Source organism: Fusarium sambucinum, chromosome I (genome assembly GCF_050947815.1).
Source record: "Fusarium sambucinum isolate potato_lamoka chromosome I, whole genome shotgun sequence".
NCBI classification, from domain to species: Eukaryota; Fungi; Ascomycota; class Sordariomycetes; order Hypocreales; family Nectriaceae; genus Fusarium; species Fusarium sambucinum.
The window spans coordinates 10709578-10730297 of record NC_139294.1 but is presented as its reverse complement, the minus strand read 5'-3'; the positions used below and the strand labels follow the sequence as shown (position 1 = coordinate 10730297).

Sequence of the window (20720 nt, the reverse complement as noted above, 5' to 3'; positions counted from 1 at the left end):
ACGCGTCTTTTTATTGCCCTGAGATTAAAAGTTAATTGACCGAGAAAGAGGCTACTAAGTTTGGTAGTTGACAGGTTTGGTAGAGACTTGGTATGATGTAAATAACAAGGGTCCATCCTGTTCGCTGGAACCTGCTAAGAATCAGTGGACTCTACTCCATAGACTACTGTAGTATGCAATTAATGGATATGGACTGTTGACGCCCAACTTAGTGCCTGCATTTGACATGACTACAGTGCTCAATATTGCTATTTACTGAGAGACGTCAAATCTGTACCTACATGAAATGTAACCCTGACAAAGAAAATGCCATGTGGCTCTCAACCCGTAAATCGACAACTTGTGTCTTCAAAACCCAGGCAGGTTAGGTCAGTCACCTCCACGATTTGGGGGGTATTAAATGCCCCCATCTCCTTCCATTGGCGGGGTTTTAGGCTGCCTGCATCCTGCATTTCAGGGGAGGACGACGCTAGAGCCTGAACCGACCTAACCCTCCACTCGGTTGCGGTTGTGCGGCGCGGGTTCGGTTTGGTTTGGCGCCTTTCTTCTCTCCAACTTTGGTCTAACTTGATCGTGTACAGCAACTTTCCATCTTACAAGCTGCGCCTCAACTTTCCCCCGCTATTCATCCATTAGTATCGTGTGTCTTTAAACATTCTCAACAACCACCAATTCCAATCATCTGCCAACCCAAACAATCTTTCGCTTTGGCTTTGGCTTCTCATTGATCGCGACACCTTTACATGCCTTCATCTCTTCCGCGCCGACCGGTTACTCCCCGCTCCTGAGAACGATCCAATACACAATCGCCCATCATGGCTGAGGTGGACGTTATGCCCACCTTTGGCACAGAGCTCAAGGTTGGTTACCTCTTTGATCCGTAGCAGCCGTCTACTCGTGGGATCGCTTTCCGGCCTCCTTTGATGCTTTGCGCCTGCATTGAAAGCCATCTCTTGGCAACTTTGTTCGCATCGCTAACAGACACGTCTTACTAGGATGGTTTCAAACCCGCAAACGTGTGGCTCGGCCATGGCATTGCCTGGCTAGACGAAATACAACAGTTCTACCGAGAGCGCGCCGCCATAGAGAAGGAATATAGCGCAAAACTTATGGCACTTTCCAAGAAATACTTTGATAAGAAGAACAAGAGGACAGCTCAGCTCAGTGTAGGAGATACTCCTGCCATGACACCCGGTTCGCTTGAGAGGTATGCCCAAACCCCATGAGTTGACGTGTTGACTCCATACTGATCGCCTTGCGACACAGCGCTTCCTTGACCACATGGGCTACTCAGCTTACGACCCTCGAGTCCCGCGCCGGTGAACACGACAAATACGCCAATAACCTCGTTTCCCAAGTCGCCGAGCCCCTCAAGTTCTTCAGCGGCCGTTTTGAAGAACTGCGCAAGCGCCATTCCGATTATGCCACCAAACTCGAACAGGAGCGCGATGCTCAATATGCCGCGCTCGCCAAGACCAAGGGCAAATATGACAACGTATGCCAAGAAGTCGAGGCCAAGCGCAAGAAGACCGAATCGCATTTCGACAAGGCCAAGGCGCAGAACGCCTACCAACAGCAGATCCTCGAGATGAATAATGCCAAAAACACTTACATCATTGCGATCAACGTCACGAACAAGCAAAAGGAGAAATATTATCACGAATATGTACCCGAAGTTATGGATAGTCTGCAAGATCTCAGCGAGTTCAAGACGACAAAGTTGAACAGCTTCTGGACAATTGCGACCAACATCGAATCCGACATGCTACAGCAGAGCAACGGCATGGTTCAGCACCAAGGTACCGAGATCCTCAGGAATTTGCCTCACCTCGATTCCATGATGTACATCCAACACAACATGGGCGCTTTCAACGAGCCAGCCGACAAGCATTTCGAGGCCAGTCCTGTCTGGCACGACGACGGTACTATGGTGGTAGACGAAACAGCAAAGGTCTTCCTACGCAATGTCTTAGGTAAATCCAAGTCACAGCTGGGAGAACTACGGAGAGAGGTCGACAAGAAGCGAAGAGAAGTTGAAGGTGTTAAGCAGCTAAAGCAACGAGTTCGGGAAGGAAAGGAGAAGAAGGATGAGGTTGAGGTCGTCCGTATCCTCTTCCAAATGCAAGAGAACCTGCATTCTACCGACCGTCAACGGTTGACAGTTGAAGTTGAAACATCAACCATTACATCCGTGGTAGGCGATGTAACATTAGGCGCCAAAAACCACAACTTTAAGGGTCAAACATTCAAGATACCCACCAACTGCGACCTTTGTGGAGAGAGAATTTGGGGTCTTAGCGCAAAGGGCTTCGACTGCCGAGACTGTGGTTACACATGCCATAGCAAGTGTGAGATGAAGGTTCCCCCTGACTGTCCTGGCGAACAGACAAAGGATGAGCGAAAGAAGCTCAAGGCCGAACGCCAGGATGCTGCGAATAACAAGCTCCTCAAACCCAGTGCGACCATGACATCGGTGCACTCCAACACTTCAGATGCACCCGAGCTTACTCGATCAAATACCATGACCTCACTTAGCTCACACTCAGCACGTCCATCGATATCAGGGTCCGCCTCTGAGCAACTAAGCCCTACGGAAGAGACACCGCCAGAAACAGCACGACCAAGTGTGTCGTCAACAACAACTTCTAGCGCTGCGCCTAAGCGAAGAGTCATGGCACCTCCACCGGCTGCTTACATTAAGGATTCAGGCGTCAACGAAACGAATGGTGGTGCCAAGGAGGAGAAGAGGGGCAAAATGATATATCCCTTCGAGGCTACTGGTGATGGTGAATTGACAGTGCAAGATGGTCGGGATGTAGTACTACTCGAACCTGATGGTAAGTTTCTCACTCTACTTTCTCGCGATAACGCTAACCCCCTATAGATGGCTCTGGCTGGATCAAGGTTCGCGCAGGCTATAAGGAAGGCCTCGTCCCAACATCCTACGTCGAATTCACCACCGTCACCGCAACACCTTCCGCCCCGGCTCCCTCCGCCCGACCTTCATCTACTTATTCTACCTCCACAACATCCTCCCTCACACAGTCCAACAAGAAAAAGGGCCCCGCCGTCGCCCCTAAGCGCGGCGCAAAGAAACTCCGCTATGTAGAAGCACTATACGAGTACGCAGCCCAAGCCGAGACGGAGCACTCCATGGCTGAAGGCGAGCGTTTTGTTCTCGTGCAGGATGATCCCGGCGATGGCTGGGTCGAGGTCGAAAAGGCGGGCGTCACGGGGAGTGTGCCTGCGAGTTACGTGCAGGCTGTCTAGAAAACGAGCAGGAAGTGTAGATGTAGAGTTTGTTGTTGGAGGCGGGATATCAGGTAATTTTGCTTGAAAGAATTACTTTTTTACCTTTTTTTGGAGAAGAATTCAGTTCTCTGGATGAGAAGCCAACAAGCGAAGCTTCTTAATAGAATTCTTATTCAAATCATTGCTTGGAAGAGAAAGAGATGGACATAGTGGCTTCATGGAGTATAGTTTACATACATACAGTACCTAATGTAGTCGCATGAACTGCTGAGCCGGTTTGGTATAAGAGCTTACGAAGCAATCCTGGCGTCTTGCCACTTGACCGAACTTTCCGAACAAAGAGTCATAACATCACGAGCACAAGCAAGACCTAAGTCCGGCGGAGTTTCATTAACTTGAATTTTCTTGGAGAGTTGATCGCTTATTGTAAAAACGCTAGACACGAAAGCGAGGCGATGCAACAACATCCGTCTAGGCATGTGTATGTATGTATATTACAAGTTTGGGGAAAAAAGAAGAAGCCTTAAACGTTCACCACCGATACTACCTTGTATTCATTTCTCGTGTAAGCCATCCTGGTATACTAGCTATGCCCCTCCGATCCATCTGCCCATTTTTTATTTCCCTTTCCTTCTTTGTTTCGTTGATCATGTCGGGTGTGCGTGTGCAGTTGCAATTTGCGTGTATCAAATAGGAGGGGGATATCATCTCTTCCAGTACCTTGGAATAAACGCCATGCCAAAAAAACACAAGTAAAAAGAAAAATAAGAAACAGATTTGAGTGGTAAAAAGTATGTTTAGTAGAAGAAAGGGGAAGAAAAGACTTCCTAGGACGTAATACAACAGGTATTCGTCCTGAGGTTGAATAAACCGTGAACCCCGTGTAAAGCCAAACGCCGAGTGGAGTGTATGCATGATTTGGATATGATGGGGAAGGGGGCTGAACAGTAAGTCCAGGAGAAGTTAGTTTCCGGTTCCAAGAAACGGCTGTTGTTGGCTCGATTGTTCCCTCGCGTACGGTCTTGTTGCTCACAGAATTTGGAGATTATTCCTAAATCATCTGCGCTGTAGGAGCTCCCAAACCATGGTGTGTAATATTGTCTCGTAGAGCGTCCTGCAACTCAGCGATCTGAGCCATCATGGACAAAGAGTTCTGCGACTGCTGTTGCATATCGACCTTTAGTCTGTCGTTCTCTTCCCGCAGTCTCTTGACCTCCTCTTTGAGTTCGATAATCTCCGCGGTAGCTGTATCGCTTGCACGGCGCTTGCGCTTCACACCTGTCTGTTCGCTGTCGTTCTCGTCGGACAAGACCATATCAGGGGGAGGAGGAGTTCCAGCTCCGTCGGGGTTGGTGTGAACACGCCGAAGATGCTCGTTCAAGTTTTCCATTCTTGAAAACCCCTTCCCTGTGTGTCGCTTGCAATTCAGATGAGGACAGTTGACTGTCTTCTTCGGCCCTCCGTGCTTGTTGTGGACCTCGCGTTCGTGTCGGAGTAGACCACCTGAATAGGTAAAACCAGGGAGATTCTCGCATCCTACGGCGGGGCATCGGTAGGGTCGTTCGTGCTTGTCCATGTGCTTGCTGCAAAACAATTAGTATAGCGTTCAAATGCGAGTTTTGGGTAGAACTTACTTCCATTCGCACTTCCGCGAAAACACTCGAATCTCCTCTTGGCAATCTTCCTGCGTACAATGAAACTTGCCATCTGCACCCTTGACAGCTTCTCTCTCTGGCTTGGCAATGGGTCTCACACGAGGGGGAGGAGGCGAGTCGATACTGGGCGAAAGGTCTTTGTCTTCAGGAAGACTGTCGTGGATGGTAACCTCGATGGGGGAGGGGAATGTGGGGTGCCCCAAGTCAAGTTGAGTCGCATCGTGTACAGCAGCAGCATCGTCTGGCATCATCCCTCGGTCGTCTCCGAGAACGCCTGTGGAGTCTGGAAGCATGGACGCCTCGGTTGTGTATTGGCTGAGCTGCTCAGCGACATCGTTGTCTGTAAATCGTTGATCGGCGGTGTGGTCATGGTCGTGGTCGTCACCGATGGGAGGATATATCCCATCGTGTACGAAATTCCGATGCTCGAATGCGACACTCATAGCGTCTGTGAGTGTATATATGATTTGCGACTGTTCGGGAGGTGACGCAGAAACGTTGTCGGAAGAGGCTTTAATTGATGTATGAGGGAAATCAAGTGCTGTCGGTGGTGGCGAGCAATGATGAAGAGTTGTTGAGGGTATGTCGGCTGAAGTTGGAAGGTTGACGTCGGTACTTAGTGGTATGCCAATATGCCGATGGATGGTTGATCGGTTCGGTTATGATGAATGAAGCTTCGAGTTGGCCTGAAAATTCTGGTGTAAAAAAAGCGGGAGGCTACGGGAACCTGGAAAATAGGGTGGAGAAACAAGTCGAAGAATGGATTAGTCAAGTTACGACACGTGACAACGCGTGTGTGTGGCGTGGCTTGGCTTGTCTCGTTGTATTGTGGCGTCGATTGTTGTATTGTCGAAACAGCGTCAATGCGAAGGCGGCTTTATTAGTATTTGATTGTTTCCAGGCAGACGAGAGCCAACGACGGAGTTGACTCGATAGGGCAGGTCCCATAATAAGCAAAGTCCTTAGGCCTTTGGATTCGGAATCGTGACTCATGCGCTGTGCGTCTTAGTGGCGGCGCATTATGGAGGCGTGGGGACCAGCAAGGCTGCGACGAGAAAATGTACTGTATTAACAATACAGAAGTACACTTTTGCATGGATGTTGCAAGATGGTGTAACAACCATGTTCGTTGTTGTTCGAATCCTCACTTGAAGATGTCGCATTTTTAGTACGAGGCTGTGCGAGCGAAGTCTATCGGTACGTTGAAGATGCATTCCGACAGGGTCTCGTGATCTTATTCACGGTTTTGGATTTAAGCAACTTTGCTTTCCAGGCACACTCAGTTACCTGATAGGTTCTTGCCGGTGACAAGTGACCTGTACACTGAGTTGTCTAATCCTGGTTTGTCAATACAGGAATCTGTCAGGCTGTAATTCAACAGGCCTGTCGACATATCCAGCCATAAACCTGTTTCCCAGCAGTGCAAGGCAGTCAAGTTGACTGATACAATCGTCTAAATCAGGCGAAGCACGAGATGACTGGCTGGCCTCGCCTGAATGGGATTCCCACAGGTGCCTGACTCATTGTGTCAGGTTGGTCCTTTGGTGGTGAGGCCTCGTAACCTTATTTTTAAGGTGGCAAGACCTGAAGTGGAATAGACGACTTGAACAAAGACGGTGTCACTCGAGGCCACTGAGCCTCCAGCGCAGCAAGACAGGGCTCGAAGACGAAGCAATTGATACATATCAGGGCTAGCCTGCGACACAGCTGCGACTATCAGCGTATCGCAGGTTTTGCGTATGTATCAGAGCATCCGCAAGAGGGTGGCACAAGCGGATGACGATGGTGGTGACGACGATAGCTCAAAGAATGACATTGGCGAGACCGTAAAGACCGGGGAGCTCGCTTAGATGGGAAAAGTTGAATGCTGACGACGACTCAACCGTAGTAGCAATTGAATTGCAGATATCATTTTGAGAAGCAGTTGAAAGGGCGATGAAAGATGAGAAGAAGTGATAGAAGAGGTGAGAAAGATGGAAAGGGGAGAAAAGTTGGAATTTGGAGATTTGGAGTGCGCTTTGTTGTTTTGGGGAGCAAAGGAAGCGGGAGCGGGAAGCAAGCGCGCGTGCTGGTTTCTCAGGCATTTGTGCGTTTTTACACCAGAAATATGAGGTTGAACCTCGTTGCTCTTCTCTTCTGTTACTGCAACGATACCACCTTACAAGGGGTTTACCAAGCCTAATGCAGCTAATGCTGATCCTTTGGAAGATGAACCACAGGAAATACGTGACATGTTATTGGTCTGTTTGTGACGAATAAACTTTGATTCTGAAAATTATCTTGATCGAAATCTTTGGAATTTTCAGAAGTGTCTCTGTTATTTTTCATCTTGTTGGTGTTTGATGCGCCAAAAGCAATGCTGGGCAACCACAATGGCAAGCTTGGAAAGCTGACTCTGCCTGGTCAAAGGGTCGATTTTTGGTTCAGTTTCACCCTCGTCCAATCCCCCCCTTGTCTTTGTTTCTATTCAAATGCCTGCAGCAAACAACGCCTCTTAATGAAGTGGCTTGCAGCACCCATTGTGTTCACGATACTCTACCATTTACCTGCTACATCATGTGAATACTAGTAGTTTCGCCAGATTGTTTGCTAGTGTTGGCTATCAGTCTAATTAGATGCCAATTCGAGAACAATATGAAATAATTCCCAGCCAAGACGTACGTGCATTTTGCGACATGATATAGGTATAAATATACACGATGCTCTCATGTTTTATTATCCAACATCATCGCTATCGACACTCTACACTGATTATCTACCACATATCACTTCAAAAACACAACATGTCTTTTCAAAGAATCACCACCTCCCTCTGGTTCCAGGACCAAGCCGAAGAGGCAGCGCAATACTACACCACGATCTTCGCCCCCTACTCCGAAATCACCACTATTCAACGCAACACTCTACCCGGCCAGGATACTGAAATTGTCATGGCTGTCGAGTTTGCGCTTCAAGGCCGTACTTTTGTCGCCCTCAACGGCGGGCCGGTGCCTTGGCAGTTCAACGAAGCTATTTCATTGATGGTCAACTGCAAAGATCAAGCCGAGATCGACTACTACTGGGAGAGGCTCAGCAAGAATGGTGATGTTTCCCGTCAACAGAGTGGATGGTTGGCGGATAAATATGGTGTTGCTTGGCAGGTTGTTCCCACTGCGTTCAAGGACATGATGGGGTCTGGGGACAAGGCTGCTGTGGGGAGATTAACTGAGGCTATGATGAAGATGAAGAAACTCGACATTGCAGAGTTGGAAAAGGCATTCAAGGGTTGACAGGCGTCAATTGAAGCCGGTATATCAAGTTTGAAATACTATTTTACAGCATATTGGGTCATGGGCTCTCTTTAATTCTCCTGGGCCTATAAGAGCAACTACAGCACTGCATCCGCTATCGGCAATCCACTTTGGAATTTTTATTTTATTACCCCGCCATCATGATGTCTGGTCATTTTTGTTATCTGGCTCTGCTATCATAAGACCTCGGGTAGAGTCAGCAACAGAAACAGAGTTACACAACATGAATTTACTTGAATGACCACCAGTAGATTATCTTTAGTATCTTTTTATCCTCTGTAGTAATTGATTGCGACGGAATGACTCGTATACCGAGACTTGCTTTAAGTTTGTTGATAAGAAGTGACAGGCGTGCCTACCCTAACATTAGTGGGGCTGTCCAGTAGATTCATGTGCACCACCTAGATGAGTCAGCCACTAAAGGTTGGGTAGAAACAGATTTTTTTTAATACTCATGGTTCTCTCTTGGTTTGCGCCGTGCTTGTCTTGTCGTGTTCATCACCCGCTATATCAAGTTTCACCATCGTCCCAAGAAACCATCATCATGAGCGACTCCTTTGAGACGGCGGCGCCGCCGCATGCTACCTACGACGTAAGAGCACTGGCATCCATGTAGTACCTTCATCATAGCTGACCATTACTGCCGTAGACTGTCCTTGTCTTGGACATGGGATCTCAAACTAGTCATGTTTGTTCTTTCCAGAGATAAACTCTGCTTCTGCCATGTAGGCTAACAATCCCAAAAGCTCATCTTGAGACGACTTCGATCTCTGGGTGTCTACTCTGAGATGCTGCCCTGCACCCAAAAGATCAAGGATCTGGGCTGGAAGCCAGTTGGTGTCGTTCTTAGCGGAGGTCCTTCAAGTGTTTATGCCGATGATGCCCCCGGCGCGGACCCTGCTGTCTTTGAGCTCGGCGTCCCTGTCTTGTAAGTTGTAAGCTAAAAGCATGGCCAAAACACCACTAACATGCTATCAAGGGGAGTCTGTTATGGCAACCAACACATTGGTATTATTCCCTCTGGATGTACCAAAACCACCATTGACTAACAACTCCCAGCTTGGCGAGCAAACCCCAAGAGTGTGGCTCCTGGAGTGACCCGTGAGTACGGTGAGACTGAGTTGACCGTTCACAAGATTGGCACTCACGGTGATCGACTTTTCGAGGGATTGGGAGACTCTCTGAACGGTATGTTGTGTAGATGATGTTATGGCCCGGTGTGTATCTGACATTCATCCAGTCGTCATGAGCCACTTCGACAAGGTCGTTCAGCTGCCCGATGGCTTCAAGACCATTGCCACCACCAAGAACAGCGAGTTTGCCGGTATCGCCCACGAGACTGAGCCTATCTTTGGTATGTAAACCATTTCGGAGCTCACATTAGGACTTATTAACAGGTAATTGATAGGCATTCAATTCCACCCTGAGATCTCGCACACCGAGAAGGGAACTGACATTATCCGCAACTTCGCTGTCAACATCTGTGGTGCCCGACCTGAGTGGAAGATGGACGATTTCTCAGCCCGTGAGGTCCAGCGTATTCGAAAGCTCGTTGGTGACAAGGCCCAAGTTGTATGTGTTTCCATCTGCCTAGTAGCCCCTGTCAGTTTGCTTACTACTTTGTAGATTGGTGCCGTCAGCGGCGGAGTGGACAGCACCGTTGCTGCTAAGCTCATGAAGGAGGCCATTGGAGACCGATTCCATGGTGAGTGAAAGCTTCTCGACAAGATGTTGTGCCATTGTACTAAAATTTGGATAGCTATCCTGGTTGACCAGGGTCTCATGCGTTTGAACGAGTGCGAGCAGGTCAAGGAAACCCTTGACAAGCACCTGGGCATCAACCTCACCGTTGTCGACGGATCCGAGCTCTTCCTCGGCCGTCTTGCCGGTGTCACTGAGCCCGAAGCCAAGCGAAAGATCATTGGAGGAACCTGTAAGACAACCCCCTTGGAAGCTAGCTAGGCCATCATACTGACTTCACATAACAGTCATTGATCTTTTCGAGATTGAGGCGCTCCGGTAAGCACACACTCAATACTGTTCTAACTTTGGTAGACCTGATCTGACTCTGTATCTAGTATCGAGAAGGAGGCTGAGAACACAGACCGTGCTGGCAAGGTCGAGTGGTTCCTTCAGGGAACACTCTATGGTGAGTTCTTCATTGCTTACCAGGAACTGAACATTCGTTAACATCGTTTAGCCGATATCGTCGAAAGCTTGAGTTTCAAGGGAGCTGCCAGCTCTACCATCAAGTGTAAGTCTTTTGTTGACTATTCCTTATTGCATAAAACTAATTCCTTTATAGCTCACCACAACGCTGGAGGACTTCCCGCTCGCATGCAAAACGGCGTAAGTTACATCCACTATTCGATATTCTGTTGAAACATACTAATAAAAAACAGGAGGCCCAATTGAAGCTCCTCGAGCCTCTCCGAGAACTGTATGTTACCGATCCTAAACCTGGATCTCATAAAAGGGTAATCACTTGTCGCAGTTGCTAACAATTCATAGTTTCAAGGATGAGGTGCGAGCATTCGGACGTCAACTGGGTATCCACGAGGAGCTCATTGGCCGACACCCCTTCCCTGGCCCTGGTCTGGGTATCAGAATCATCGGCGAGGTCACCCCCGAGCGAGTCGAGATTGTTCGCAAGGCCGATCACATCTTCATCTCCATGATCCGTGAGGCCGGAATCTACGACGAGGTCACTCAAGCCTACGCTGCTCTTGACTCAAGCCGAGGTAAGCCTAGTCTTGCACTTTCCAAATCTGCAACAATATCTGACTCTTTCTGTAGCTGTCGGTGTCCAGGGTGATGCCCGAGTCTATGGCTACATCTGCATTCTGCGTGCCGTTACCAGCTTGGACATGATGAGTGCCGAGCCCTATGAGTTCAAGTGGAGCCTCCTCAAGGCTATCAGCAGGAGGATCGTGAACGAGGTTGACGGCATCGCGAGAGTGGTTTACGACACCACCTCCAAGCCTCCTGGAACTATTGAGTTGGAGTAATATTGTTCAACCCATCGATTTTCAGAACAATTTTCCAGGCCCCATCGTTCTGGTGAGGACCTGATTTGGCGTTTAGACGGACAGTTGAAATTTTGCGGGGGAAAAATAAAATAAAGGGACTTCTTTTTTCATCGGCATGCATTGCAAGATAGGGAGGCTTCTCTAGCGATTTTGCAATGACAGCCACATATAACCAACCATCTGCCTAGTTCTCCGCATGCTTCAAGTGATACCGTGTTGAAATCGCCTAGCCTTTAGTTTATTCTGACTACAGTACAGAGGCCGAGCGAACACCGAACGCTGTACCGAATGTCTCTAGACTGTTTAGTGTCCGAATCTTGGTCAAAGAAGGCGCTTAAAGTAATAGTCTCGTTGCTAATAGTCATAGCTTCCCGAATACCGGCGGTTGGTCCCGGCAGAGTTCTTATTCTCGGTTCAGGGTCTCCGGTTTCACGGCCGGTAATACCGAGTGTCGGTACTTACCGTGCCGTTATTCTAATGTAACCCGCAATATGATCTATCGTTCGTCGATCATCGATCGTACTCGTTATTTTCCATAGATCCTGTCATATTTTTTTGGTCCGTTAGATAATTAATTAATTGCATCAAGTGATTAAGAGTATCAAGTCTCAGTTTCTTGTGTTATTTATTCGTGTGTACCGGTCAGTAAAAGCCGGTATAAAAGAGGTTGCATCTCATGTGAGGAGGAGCCGCATCTTAGTAGATAGTGTCTCCATTATTAAACTCAAGCTAGTAACTTGGAGCTTCCCCAACATGCAAGAGCTACCACCCACCAAAAAAGAGTAAATCTGCAGCTGGAACGGAACCAATACTTGTTTGGGTTCTAGCGGCCTAGATCGGCTCACAACCAATACTTTTTACTCATTGATAAATCAATCCCCTCCACCCTCTTTTTCTTTCTCTTTTCTTCCCCCTCTCAACAGTTCATTTTTATCAGATACCATAATCATTGAACCCTCTCGACTGGCATTGCCTCTCTTCCTATTCCTTGCTGCTGTCTATATCAATCTTCCGACTTATACAGCACATCAAGTTGCTGAGCATGGCAGAGTCAACTCATAGCTCGCTCGCCAGCGGTGGCCAGCATGATGATCATGCGTCAAAGCCTCACTTTGCTTCTACTGGGCTTGAGAATCAGGAAGAGGGAAATGCCCGAGAGGGTGATTATGATGTTGAGACGGTTGAGCGTATCTACAGGTTTGTTTGTCACTTGACTATTGAACCGACATATAACTAACCAATTCGACTATCTAGAAAGATTGACCGTCGTATCATTCCTGGTAAGTCATGAATTACTTCTCCCATAAAAATACATTTGCTTACATTCTCATAGCTTTCTGGGTTCTTTACTTTCTCTGCTCAGCCATTAGGTCAAACATTGGAATTGCTCAAACTATGAACAAGGACAAGGGTCATGACCTCATGACTGTTCTTGGAATGACTCCAAAGGACGTTTCTACTGCTTTGGCTCTCTTCTACGTGGCCTACGTCCTCTTTGACTGCCCCTCCAACCTCGTCATGAGCAAGCTCAGCCCTCGTCTCTGGATGGCTCGCATTGTCTTTGCGACCAGTGTTATTGGCACTTGCTTCGCTGCCGTCAATGACCCTTGGAGCGTAAAGCTTTTGCGCTTCTTGCTTGGAGTCGTCATTGCTGGTATGTGGCCTGGCATGGCATTCTACCTCACCCTCTTCTATCCTCCTTCGCGTACTGGCCAGCGAATCGGATACTACTTTACCGCTTCCCAAGTCTCTGCTGCTGTCGTTGGTCTTGTTTCTGCCGGCTTTCAGCTCATGGATGGTGAGAGAGGAATTGTGGGTTTCCGATGGATGTTTATGGTTTACGGCCTTATCGGTGTCGTTCTGAGCTTCGTTCTGTTGTGGTGGCTCCCTGATCGTCCTCTTGCGCCTGGTCAGACTCGACCCAAGACTGGCATCTTCAAGTTCCTTCCCGCTACTCCCGAGGTTCTCAAGGGACAAGATGCCGTCATTCACTACCACGACCTTAAACGCGTCTACCACGCTCGCCCCTGGAACTTCAAGGACCTCGGCCTTGTCCTTATCGATTGGCGTTTGTGGCCCTTGACCATGATGTACTTCGGTGTTGTCGGCGTTGGAATAGGCACCCAGATGTACGGATCCGTTATTATCGCATCCATTCGACCTCAGGCCAGCGGTATCGAAGTGAGTCTGTTATTCGCACCCATCTGGATTATGGATCTCATCGCAATTCTCATTGTGACTCCCATCTCGGATCGCTTCCACCAATCTCGCCCATACTTCTTCTCTGCTGCCGTCTGCATCCAGATTGCCGGCCTTCTTACAACCACATTGGCGACTGGCAACGGTTGGGCTCGATACGGAGGTCTTCTCATGGTTGGTTTCGGCCTTGGCCCTACTGTGCCCATTTGCATGGCTTGGAGTTCCGAGATCTTCCAGAAGCGCCACGGAGAAGTTGGAGTTGCTGCTGCCACCGCTCTTGTCTCTGGTCTCGGCAACTTGGGTAGTGTCATGACAACCTACGCTCTCTACACTGGCTGGCCCGAGGACGCCGCTCCTGGTCCTCGCCAGTACCGCAAGAGCAACTACACCATGGTTGGAATTTTGTGCATGAGCATTCTCAGCTCCTTCCTTATGAAGACTCTTCTTGCGTACTTTGGTAACCCAGCCAGCAGCAAGCTTCAGTCAGACTCAGCTAGTGAGTTTGAGGATGGTGCAGCCCGACGAGAGGGTCAGGAGCGCGGTTTCGGATCTCTTCCCTGGAAGAAGTCAAACCGCACCTAAGTTCTTTTAGAACATTACGGATTCGCTCGTCTGGATCGCATCTTCAACAATCACCCAGCTCGACGATTCCTGGCACATAGTAGCTACTGGTAGCCCAACCTCCTGTTCTAGCTGCATGTGAAAACACGGCATTATACTAATAACATGCCCACGAAATTCACTTCTTGCATCCCCCGAAGAGGGTTCATCGTTTCGCCCTCGAGGCGTCGTCATATGACAAAAATGGCATACCCACCATTTACGACGGCCTCGATAACGATTTGCTTCCGGAGGATACCCTGACCTTGCGAAGAACGTGATGACAATGCTTCAGCGCTATTATCACGTTCCCCTCACCAGGCCAGATTATGCCCCCAGCATCCACCCTCCTCTCGAACTATTCTGACATTTTTTTTTTTTGCCGGCCTTCTTGGCCTTGTTTTTGCTCTTTTTTTAGTTATTATGATACCCCATCAGCGTTTGTACACGCTGTCCTACGAGTTTACCTCCCTTGATTCCCTCGGCAGCGAAAGTGCTTCTACGCCATCGCTTTGCGGATAGTGTGTTAAACCAGAGCTCGCGACGACAATGCTTGCTACGCTATCGTTTGGCGGGCTCTGTGGGCGTTTTTGTGTTTCTTTTTTGGTTATGGTTGGATGGAGAGGCTGTATAGCTTGGTTAGGGAGATGTTAACTACGCGTTCGTTGTTTTATACTGGTTAGAATATAATATACAAGAACCGTTACTCTCCCATTTTATACATTCAATATGTGCCAACTGTGATGTTGCAAATTACAATGTCAAGTATATACCAGTGTGTTACTATAATTCAATAAGCTCTTTCGTGTTTAGATCTGGGGCATCTCCTCCTAATATACATATGGATTGCTTGGCAAGCACATGTGTCAACTTGGTATGCACATAAAGTCCAGTCAGGCCTATTTACAAGCTACACCTTTTATATAAATTGTCCAGTATGAACAAGTTTTATACATCAACCACTTCACAAGCGGCCTCACATACAAAAGGTAAAAACAATTCATGTAATGGCGTTCTGTATTCTCTAATTGAAATGCGGTACATACATCGTGTTACACAACCCATAGGTTAAAATCTCATGTGCACATAAAACAAAGGGGACGATAAATATTTCAACTCCAAAATTCTCATTCCTCAGCAAAAAGTCTCAATCATCCAGATCCATCTCCGCCGGTCTCAAACCAGAGCTTGAAGCTGAGTCTAGATAACGATGACATTGCTGTACCCTTTCCAAAATTTGTCTAAAAACCCCCATGTTTCTGATTGAATTCCCAAGTGTTGTTGAAGTGAAGAAAGGAAAAACTTGACTTGGCTATGCTATGCTTCTTTTTTTGTTGTTTGTTTTTGGTTGATCAGAGACCGAGCATGCGGCGGAAGCGGCCGGGGACTGGGTAGGAGCTGTGCTTGACGCCCTGAGCCTCAACAGTTGCAGTCACGTAGACTGTCTCGGGAGCCTTGGTAGAGGCGGTGGCCATGGTAGTGGGGGCAGGGCACATGGTGACGACTGAGGTGACGACGTTGGCACCCTGCTCAGCACAAGGAAGAGTAACGGTCTTGACAACCTCTCCTCCGGCGGGGATGGTGACGGTCTTGGTGATCTCTCCGCCACCGGGGAGGGTGACAGTCTTGGTGATCTCCTCGGCAGGGACAGTGACGGTCTGAGTAACCTCGTTGGTCATGGTCTTGGTAATAGTCTCAGTGCCTTCAGTAACGGTGTCGACGCCAACGGTGACGTAGGAGGTGATCTCGTTGGTGACAGTGTGTGTGATGGTCTTGTCACCGACGACAGTGGTCTCCTGGCCGCCAGGAACAATGGTGGTCTCAACAACAGCCTCGGAAGTCTCAGCGGGGGCCTCAACAACGGTGGTCTCCTCAGCAGGAACGGTAACAATAGCGGTACCGGTGCCGGTAGGGACGCCAGGGGTGATGGTCATGGAGGTGACGCTGACCTCGCCGTTAGGCTTGGTCATGGTGATGACAACAACACCGGTCTGGGTTCCAGTGACAACAGTGGTGGCCTCCTCGCTGGTCTCGACACCAAGGGCAGAAGAGACCTCAGCGTCAGCGGTGGTCTCGGCGGCAGGGGGAGTCTCGACAACGGGTATGGTCTCAACGGGAGCCTCAGAAGTCTCGGCATCAGTGTTTCCGGGATAGATGCCAGTGCCAGTGGGGACACCGTTTGTGAGAGTCATGGAGGTGACAGTGACCTCGCCGTTGGGCTTGGTCAAGGTGAGGGTGGTGACAACATCAGGGACCTCGGGAACCTCGGAGGTGGCAACACCCAGAGCGGTGGAGGCCTCGAACTCGGCATCAGAAGTCTCGACAGCAGCCTCAGTGGTCTCCTCAGCGGGAACAGTGGCGCCGGTTCCGGTAGGGACACCAGGGGTGAGGATCATAGAGGTGACAGTGATCTCGCCGTTGGGCTTAGTCAGGGTGAGAGTGGAAATCACATCAGAGTTCTCAGGAACCTCAGGGACATCAGAGGTAGCGACACCCAGAGCAGTGGAGGCCTCGAACTCGGCATCAGTGGTCTCGGCATCGGCAGTCTGGACAGTGGTGGCAGAAGCATCAGTGGAGGCAGGGGTCTCAATAACGGGAGTGCCATCGGAGACAACGCAAGACTCAGAGACAGTGAGGGTACGGGTAGAGATGACAACGTGACCACCAACAGCAGGCTTGTTGTCCTTGCCAGTAGTGACAGCGGCGTCAGAAGGAAGAATAACGGTAGCGGTCTCAGTGGACTCCTTCATGTCGCCAGTAGGGGCCTTGGCAGTGGAAGAGGCATCAGTACGGCAGATCTCGAGCTGCTTCTGGCAGTCGGTGACAGCGTAGTTCTTTCCAGCGCTCTCCTCACAAGCCTTGGCCTGCTTGCCACAAGCGTCGTCGAGAGCCTCATCGATCTTGGTGAAGCTCTTCTCATCGGAACCGGTACCGACAACGAAGTCACCCTTGTTACCACGCTTGACGGGAGGGCAGGCAGCACCAATGACAATGGTGCGGTGGAAGATGGTAACCTCACGGATGACAACGATGACAGGCTTGACGATCTTGCTGACGACGGCGCTGCTGGTAGCAAACTCAGAGGAAGCGGGGAGCTCATCGATAGCGGTGGTGTCGGCGACAGCAGGAGCGGTCACAGTGGTGTTAGCGAAAGGACCAGGCTGAGAAGTGACAGTGTTCTGGCTGTTACCAGTGGTGAGGATAACGCTAGGGATGATGGTGGTGGGAATAGGGATCTCAGTCTCGGTGCTGGCATCGGCCTCACCAGTAGCAGTGTTGGCAGTCTGGGTGTCGTTCTCAACGGGGGTGGACTCAGCAGCATCTTCAGTAGCAGCAGTGGTCTCCTCCTCGGGAGCCTCAGAAGTGGCAACACCCAGAGCGGTGGAAGCCTCGAGGTCGGCACCAGTGGTGGTCTCCTCAGCTCCTTCAGCGGGAACAGTCTTGGTGTTCTTGCCACCAGCGCACTTGGTGCAGGGAATGGTGACAGTCTCGTCAACAAAGATGGTAGTTCCGTCAGTGACGTAAGAGGTAGGGATGACAGTCACCTCGGCAGTCTGAGCGGGAACGTCACCAGAGTCAGTAGCCTCAGCAACATCAGTGGAAAGGGTCTCGGCAACCTCAGAAGAGGTGCCCTGGGCAAGAGCATCACCACCAGTGGTGACCTCGGTCTCAACGGCAGCCTCAGAGGTCTCCTCAGCACCGGCCTCAGTCTCGGTCTTCTTGCCTCCAGCACACTTAGTGCAAGGGATGGTGATGGTCTCGTCGACAAAAATAGTGGTTCCATCCTCGATGTAAGAAGTAGGGATGACGGTCACCTCGGCAGTCTGGTCGGAAACCTCACCAGCATCAGTGGTGATGACAGTGCTGAAAACCTCGACCTCGGAAGTGGCCTCAGCATCAGCGTCGCCAGCAGTGCTGGCTGTGCACCTAGAGCAAGGGATGGTGACGGTCTCGTCGACGAAGATGGTGGTTCCGTCCTCAATGTAAGAGGTAGGGATAACGGTGACCTCGGGCTCAGGAAGATCGGGAACCGGGTAGGCGTTGGTAGGCTTGGCCTTAGCCTTGGTGACATACTTGGTGAGAGTTACCTTTTCCTGGGCAACGACACCATCGACGAGAGCTTGCAGGCTAACAGCCGCGACAAAAACGTTGCGCATAAACATCTTGAAGGATTTTAATCAAAGGGCGTTTAATGGAAGTTGTGTTTTGTTGATTTGGCGATAAGTGAATGACTCTATCAAAGAGAAAAAAGTAAAAGCGATCAAGCTGAACAAAGGCGACCAAAGCACCTGTAAGAAGGGAATGACTGAAGAAGAAAAGCCCAAATCGGGGAACAAAACCAAGGAGTGTATTGAAGTTGAAAGTGAAGAGGAAGAAAAGCAGAGATGCTGCGGCGAAGGCATCGCTTTTAAGCAACGGAATCTTCATTTCTACTAAGCCTCGTCGAAAGTCCCCAGTGTCAACTCTGACATGGGTATGAGCGGAGTACGATTCAGCACGGTCATCCTTGACACCGATCGGGGGTTAATTGAGGTGGTCTCAACTTGAGACGTGATGGATCTGACGCCTCCCCCCCTCCTCGTATGGCTCAATACAGCAAGTGTCCAGGTCTCAGTTCACTGTAGACGAGACATGGTGTATAGAACCTTGCCAACTTGGCAAGGCGGTGCCATATTGGGGTCGAGGACCTTGGCTAAAGGCGAATTGCCTTGGAGACTGGATGATGGACGTTAGAAATCCATGGGTCCTTGGCACAAGGCTCAGGCAATCCTCTCCAGATAGTGGAGGGATTATGACCCCATGTCGTCGTTGGTGTCCATCCGACTTGTCGAGGTTAATTTTCCGGCGGCGAATGCGACAAAAACAACGTCTGTCGGTCTAGGTAGTCGCCTCCCAGATGGGACGGGTAGGCCGCTCGGTTGACTCGGTAGCTCTAATGAGCTTCATGGATGTTTGTAGAGCAATATGTGGTGTATTATTGAGTGTTTGTTTAGTGATTGTTTGTGGACGGACTATTCGATCAACGGTGAAACTATTCCCGTAGCCGTATCCAAAAATAGGGCAAGCCAAGCTGACGTTGGTACGTATTGGAGTATTGATGATGGTATCAATAGTATAGACTTGTATGTATGAGACAGTTATATTAGCTGACTGGTCATGATGAGCAGTTCTTCCAAGGCAGAGCTGGGATGGATAGATGAACCTGTCGACTGAGGCTTGTGTCGATCCTCCTCGCAATCTGCCGTAAAACCTATTCTCTACAGTCACCGTAGTGTACCTGCATAGAGTAGCGTTGAATGTTGCTTTCAAACTTAGTTTGGGCGTTTTGACGCGGAGAAAAGGTGAGGTAGTCAAAATGGAAGGCTTCAATTGGAAGACGCGGTATGCAGGGATGCGATGTCGGGAATATGCATAAAGTGGGTTTTACAGGGGAGCGGGGGTTTTAAAGTCGCACGAGAGACGAAAGGCAGGTATGGCCGACAAGGGTTTATTTTTATTGTTTGCTTTTTTTTCCATGACGGGAATATCATTTCTACGAATGGTACCAAGTATAAACATAAAGAGGGACGATTGATTATCAGATAACTACCACTATAACTTGAAGTAACTGTATCTTCTGGCCACAAGTCCAGTCCAGTCCAAGCAATACCGGATATATCCTCCATCAAGAGAGACAACCAATTACGGTAGAGGTCAAAAACCCAAAAAGCTGAGCTAACCCCGGTCTAAGCTCCATACTCAACATGAATCACGACCAAGTTTCATGATTGCACCCCTTACGCCTTACAAGTAGCCTTAGCCCGAGCAACCCTGTCAACCACATCGTTTCAGAAGGGACTTGATGGCCGAATTGAGGTGACTTGTTCATGCGTTTTCACACAAATGAGCTGTCATTCGTCCCAAACCGAATAGAATCCATCATATACAAAACAAGCATAATCTCTCCCTGAGGATGCTGCAACTACCACTCAACTTTGGAAACAAACACAGCCTCCTTCACTTAAAACTATACCCAATTGTTTTGCCCATCTCTTCATATCGGAGATTTTCTTTTTGCTTCTTGTCTTTTGCCTGTCTTTATCTTGTCTCTTATACCTTTTATTTAGAATATACGTGTGTCATCAAGGACATCGCCGATGTTCCACAATGAATCGTGTCTCATCCTTTTCTAGAAGCTTCAATTGAGGCTCATACGACACAAGTAATACAAACTCTAAGAATATCGGTTAACGATAAATAATCTTCGTCTCAATTGATCCGAGACAAGGATGAAATCGAATTAATGCGTTAGCTCACCATCGCCATCAAGTGAGCATGTTCCTTGCAAGCGCCACTCGTTAGATCCCGCCATGATATGGCACGGCCGGATCATCGCATCTCTGTAATTTATCACCTTGCGTACCTGCAGGTGTCGTCCTGTTTGCTAAATCCTTCTGTGACTTGGTTATTTCCCTGAGTCAGCTTGTTTCTATTTCATTTCTTTGAAACAAACTAGCACTGAAATCCTATGTAAGCAACCATCCACACAAGATTAATGGACCACTATCCGTGCATTCTTTTGCCTTGTTAGTCTCGGGACTTTACATTTAATTGTAAACTAGGAATCATCCAATCCTTCTCAGCCAGAGGCAGAAATGACGAATACTAATTTTTATGAAGCATGTAAGCTTACAATGTTCCTAAGTGTTTGAAAC

At 48.9% G+C, this 20720-nt stretch overlaps 6 protein-coding genes across 6 annotated transcripts; 4 read left to right on the top strand and 2 right to left on the bottom strand.

Moving 5' to 3' along the window:
* Window positions 1–815: 815 nt before the first annotated feature.
* Window positions 816–3270, top strand: FSST1_006200 (uncharacterized protein; the record flags this gene model as incomplete). The annotated part of the gene is made up of 4 exons (XM_083232546.1): window positions 816–860; window positions 996–1207; window positions 1267–2837; window positions 2885–3270. The coding sequence occupies 4 exons, from the start codon at window positions 816–818 to the stop codon at window positions 3268–3270; spliced, it is 2214 nt and encodes a 737-aa protein (XP_083089630.1).
* A 1033-nt stretch (window positions 3271–4303) lies between these two features.
* On the bottom strand, window positions 4304–5350 carry FSST1_006199 (uncharacterized protein; the record flags this gene model as incomplete). Its single annotated transcript, XM_083232545.1, has 2 exons — window positions 4304–4835; window positions 4887–5350. The coding sequence occupies 2 exons, from the start codon at window positions 5348–5350 to the stop codon at window positions 4304–4306; spliced, it is 996 nt and encodes a 331-aa protein (XP_083089629.1).
* Window positions 5351–7690: 2340 nt separating this feature from the next.
* On the top strand, window positions 7691–8176 carry FSST1_006198 (Glyoxalase/Bleomycin resistance protein/Dihydroxybiphenyl dioxygenase; the record flags this gene model as incomplete). Its single annotated transcript, XM_083232544.1, has 1 exon — window positions 7691–8176. One exon carries the CDS (start codon window positions 7691–7693, stop codon window positions 8174–8176), a length of 486 nt encoding a protein of 161 aa, XP_083089628.1.
* A 565-nt stretch (window positions 8177–8741) lies between these two features.
* FSST1_006197 (GMP synthase (glutamine-hydrolyzing)) lies at window positions 8742–11205 on the top strand (the record flags this gene model as incomplete). The annotated part of the gene is made up of 16 exons (XM_083232543.1): window positions 8742–8789; window positions 8847–8885; window positions 8944–9125; window positions 9177–9205; window positions 9257–9385; window positions 9438–9551; window positions 9606–9769; window positions 9824–9902; window positions 9957–10130; window positions 10186–10216; window positions 10276–10346; window positions 10398–10451; window positions 10503–10546; window positions 10600–10637; window positions 10709–10938; window positions 10994–11205. 16 exons carry the CDS (start codon window positions 8742–8744, stop codon window positions 11203–11205), a joined length of 1638 nt encoding a protein of 545 aa, XP_083089627.1.
* A 1063-nt stretch (window positions 11206–12268) lies between these two features.
* On the top strand, window positions 12269–14007 carry FSST1_006196 (major facilitator superfamily domain-containing protein; the record flags this gene model as incomplete). The annotated part of the gene is made up of 3 exons (XM_083232542.1): window positions 12269–12423; window positions 12481–12506; window positions 12560–14007. The coding sequence occupies 3 exons, from the start codon at window positions 12269–12271 to the stop codon at window positions 14005–14007; spliced, it is 1629 nt and encodes a 542-aa protein (XP_083089626.1).
* A 1370-nt stretch (window positions 14008–15377) lies between these two features.
* On the bottom strand, window positions 15378–18188 carry FSST1_006195 (uncharacterized protein; the record flags this gene model as incomplete). Its single annotated transcript, XM_083232541.1, has 1 exon — window positions 15378–18188. The coding sequence occupies one exon, from the start codon at window positions 18186–18188 to the stop codon at window positions 15378–15380; it is 2811 nt and encodes a 936-aa protein (XP_083089625.1).
* Window positions 18189–20720: the final 2532 nt, after the last annotated feature.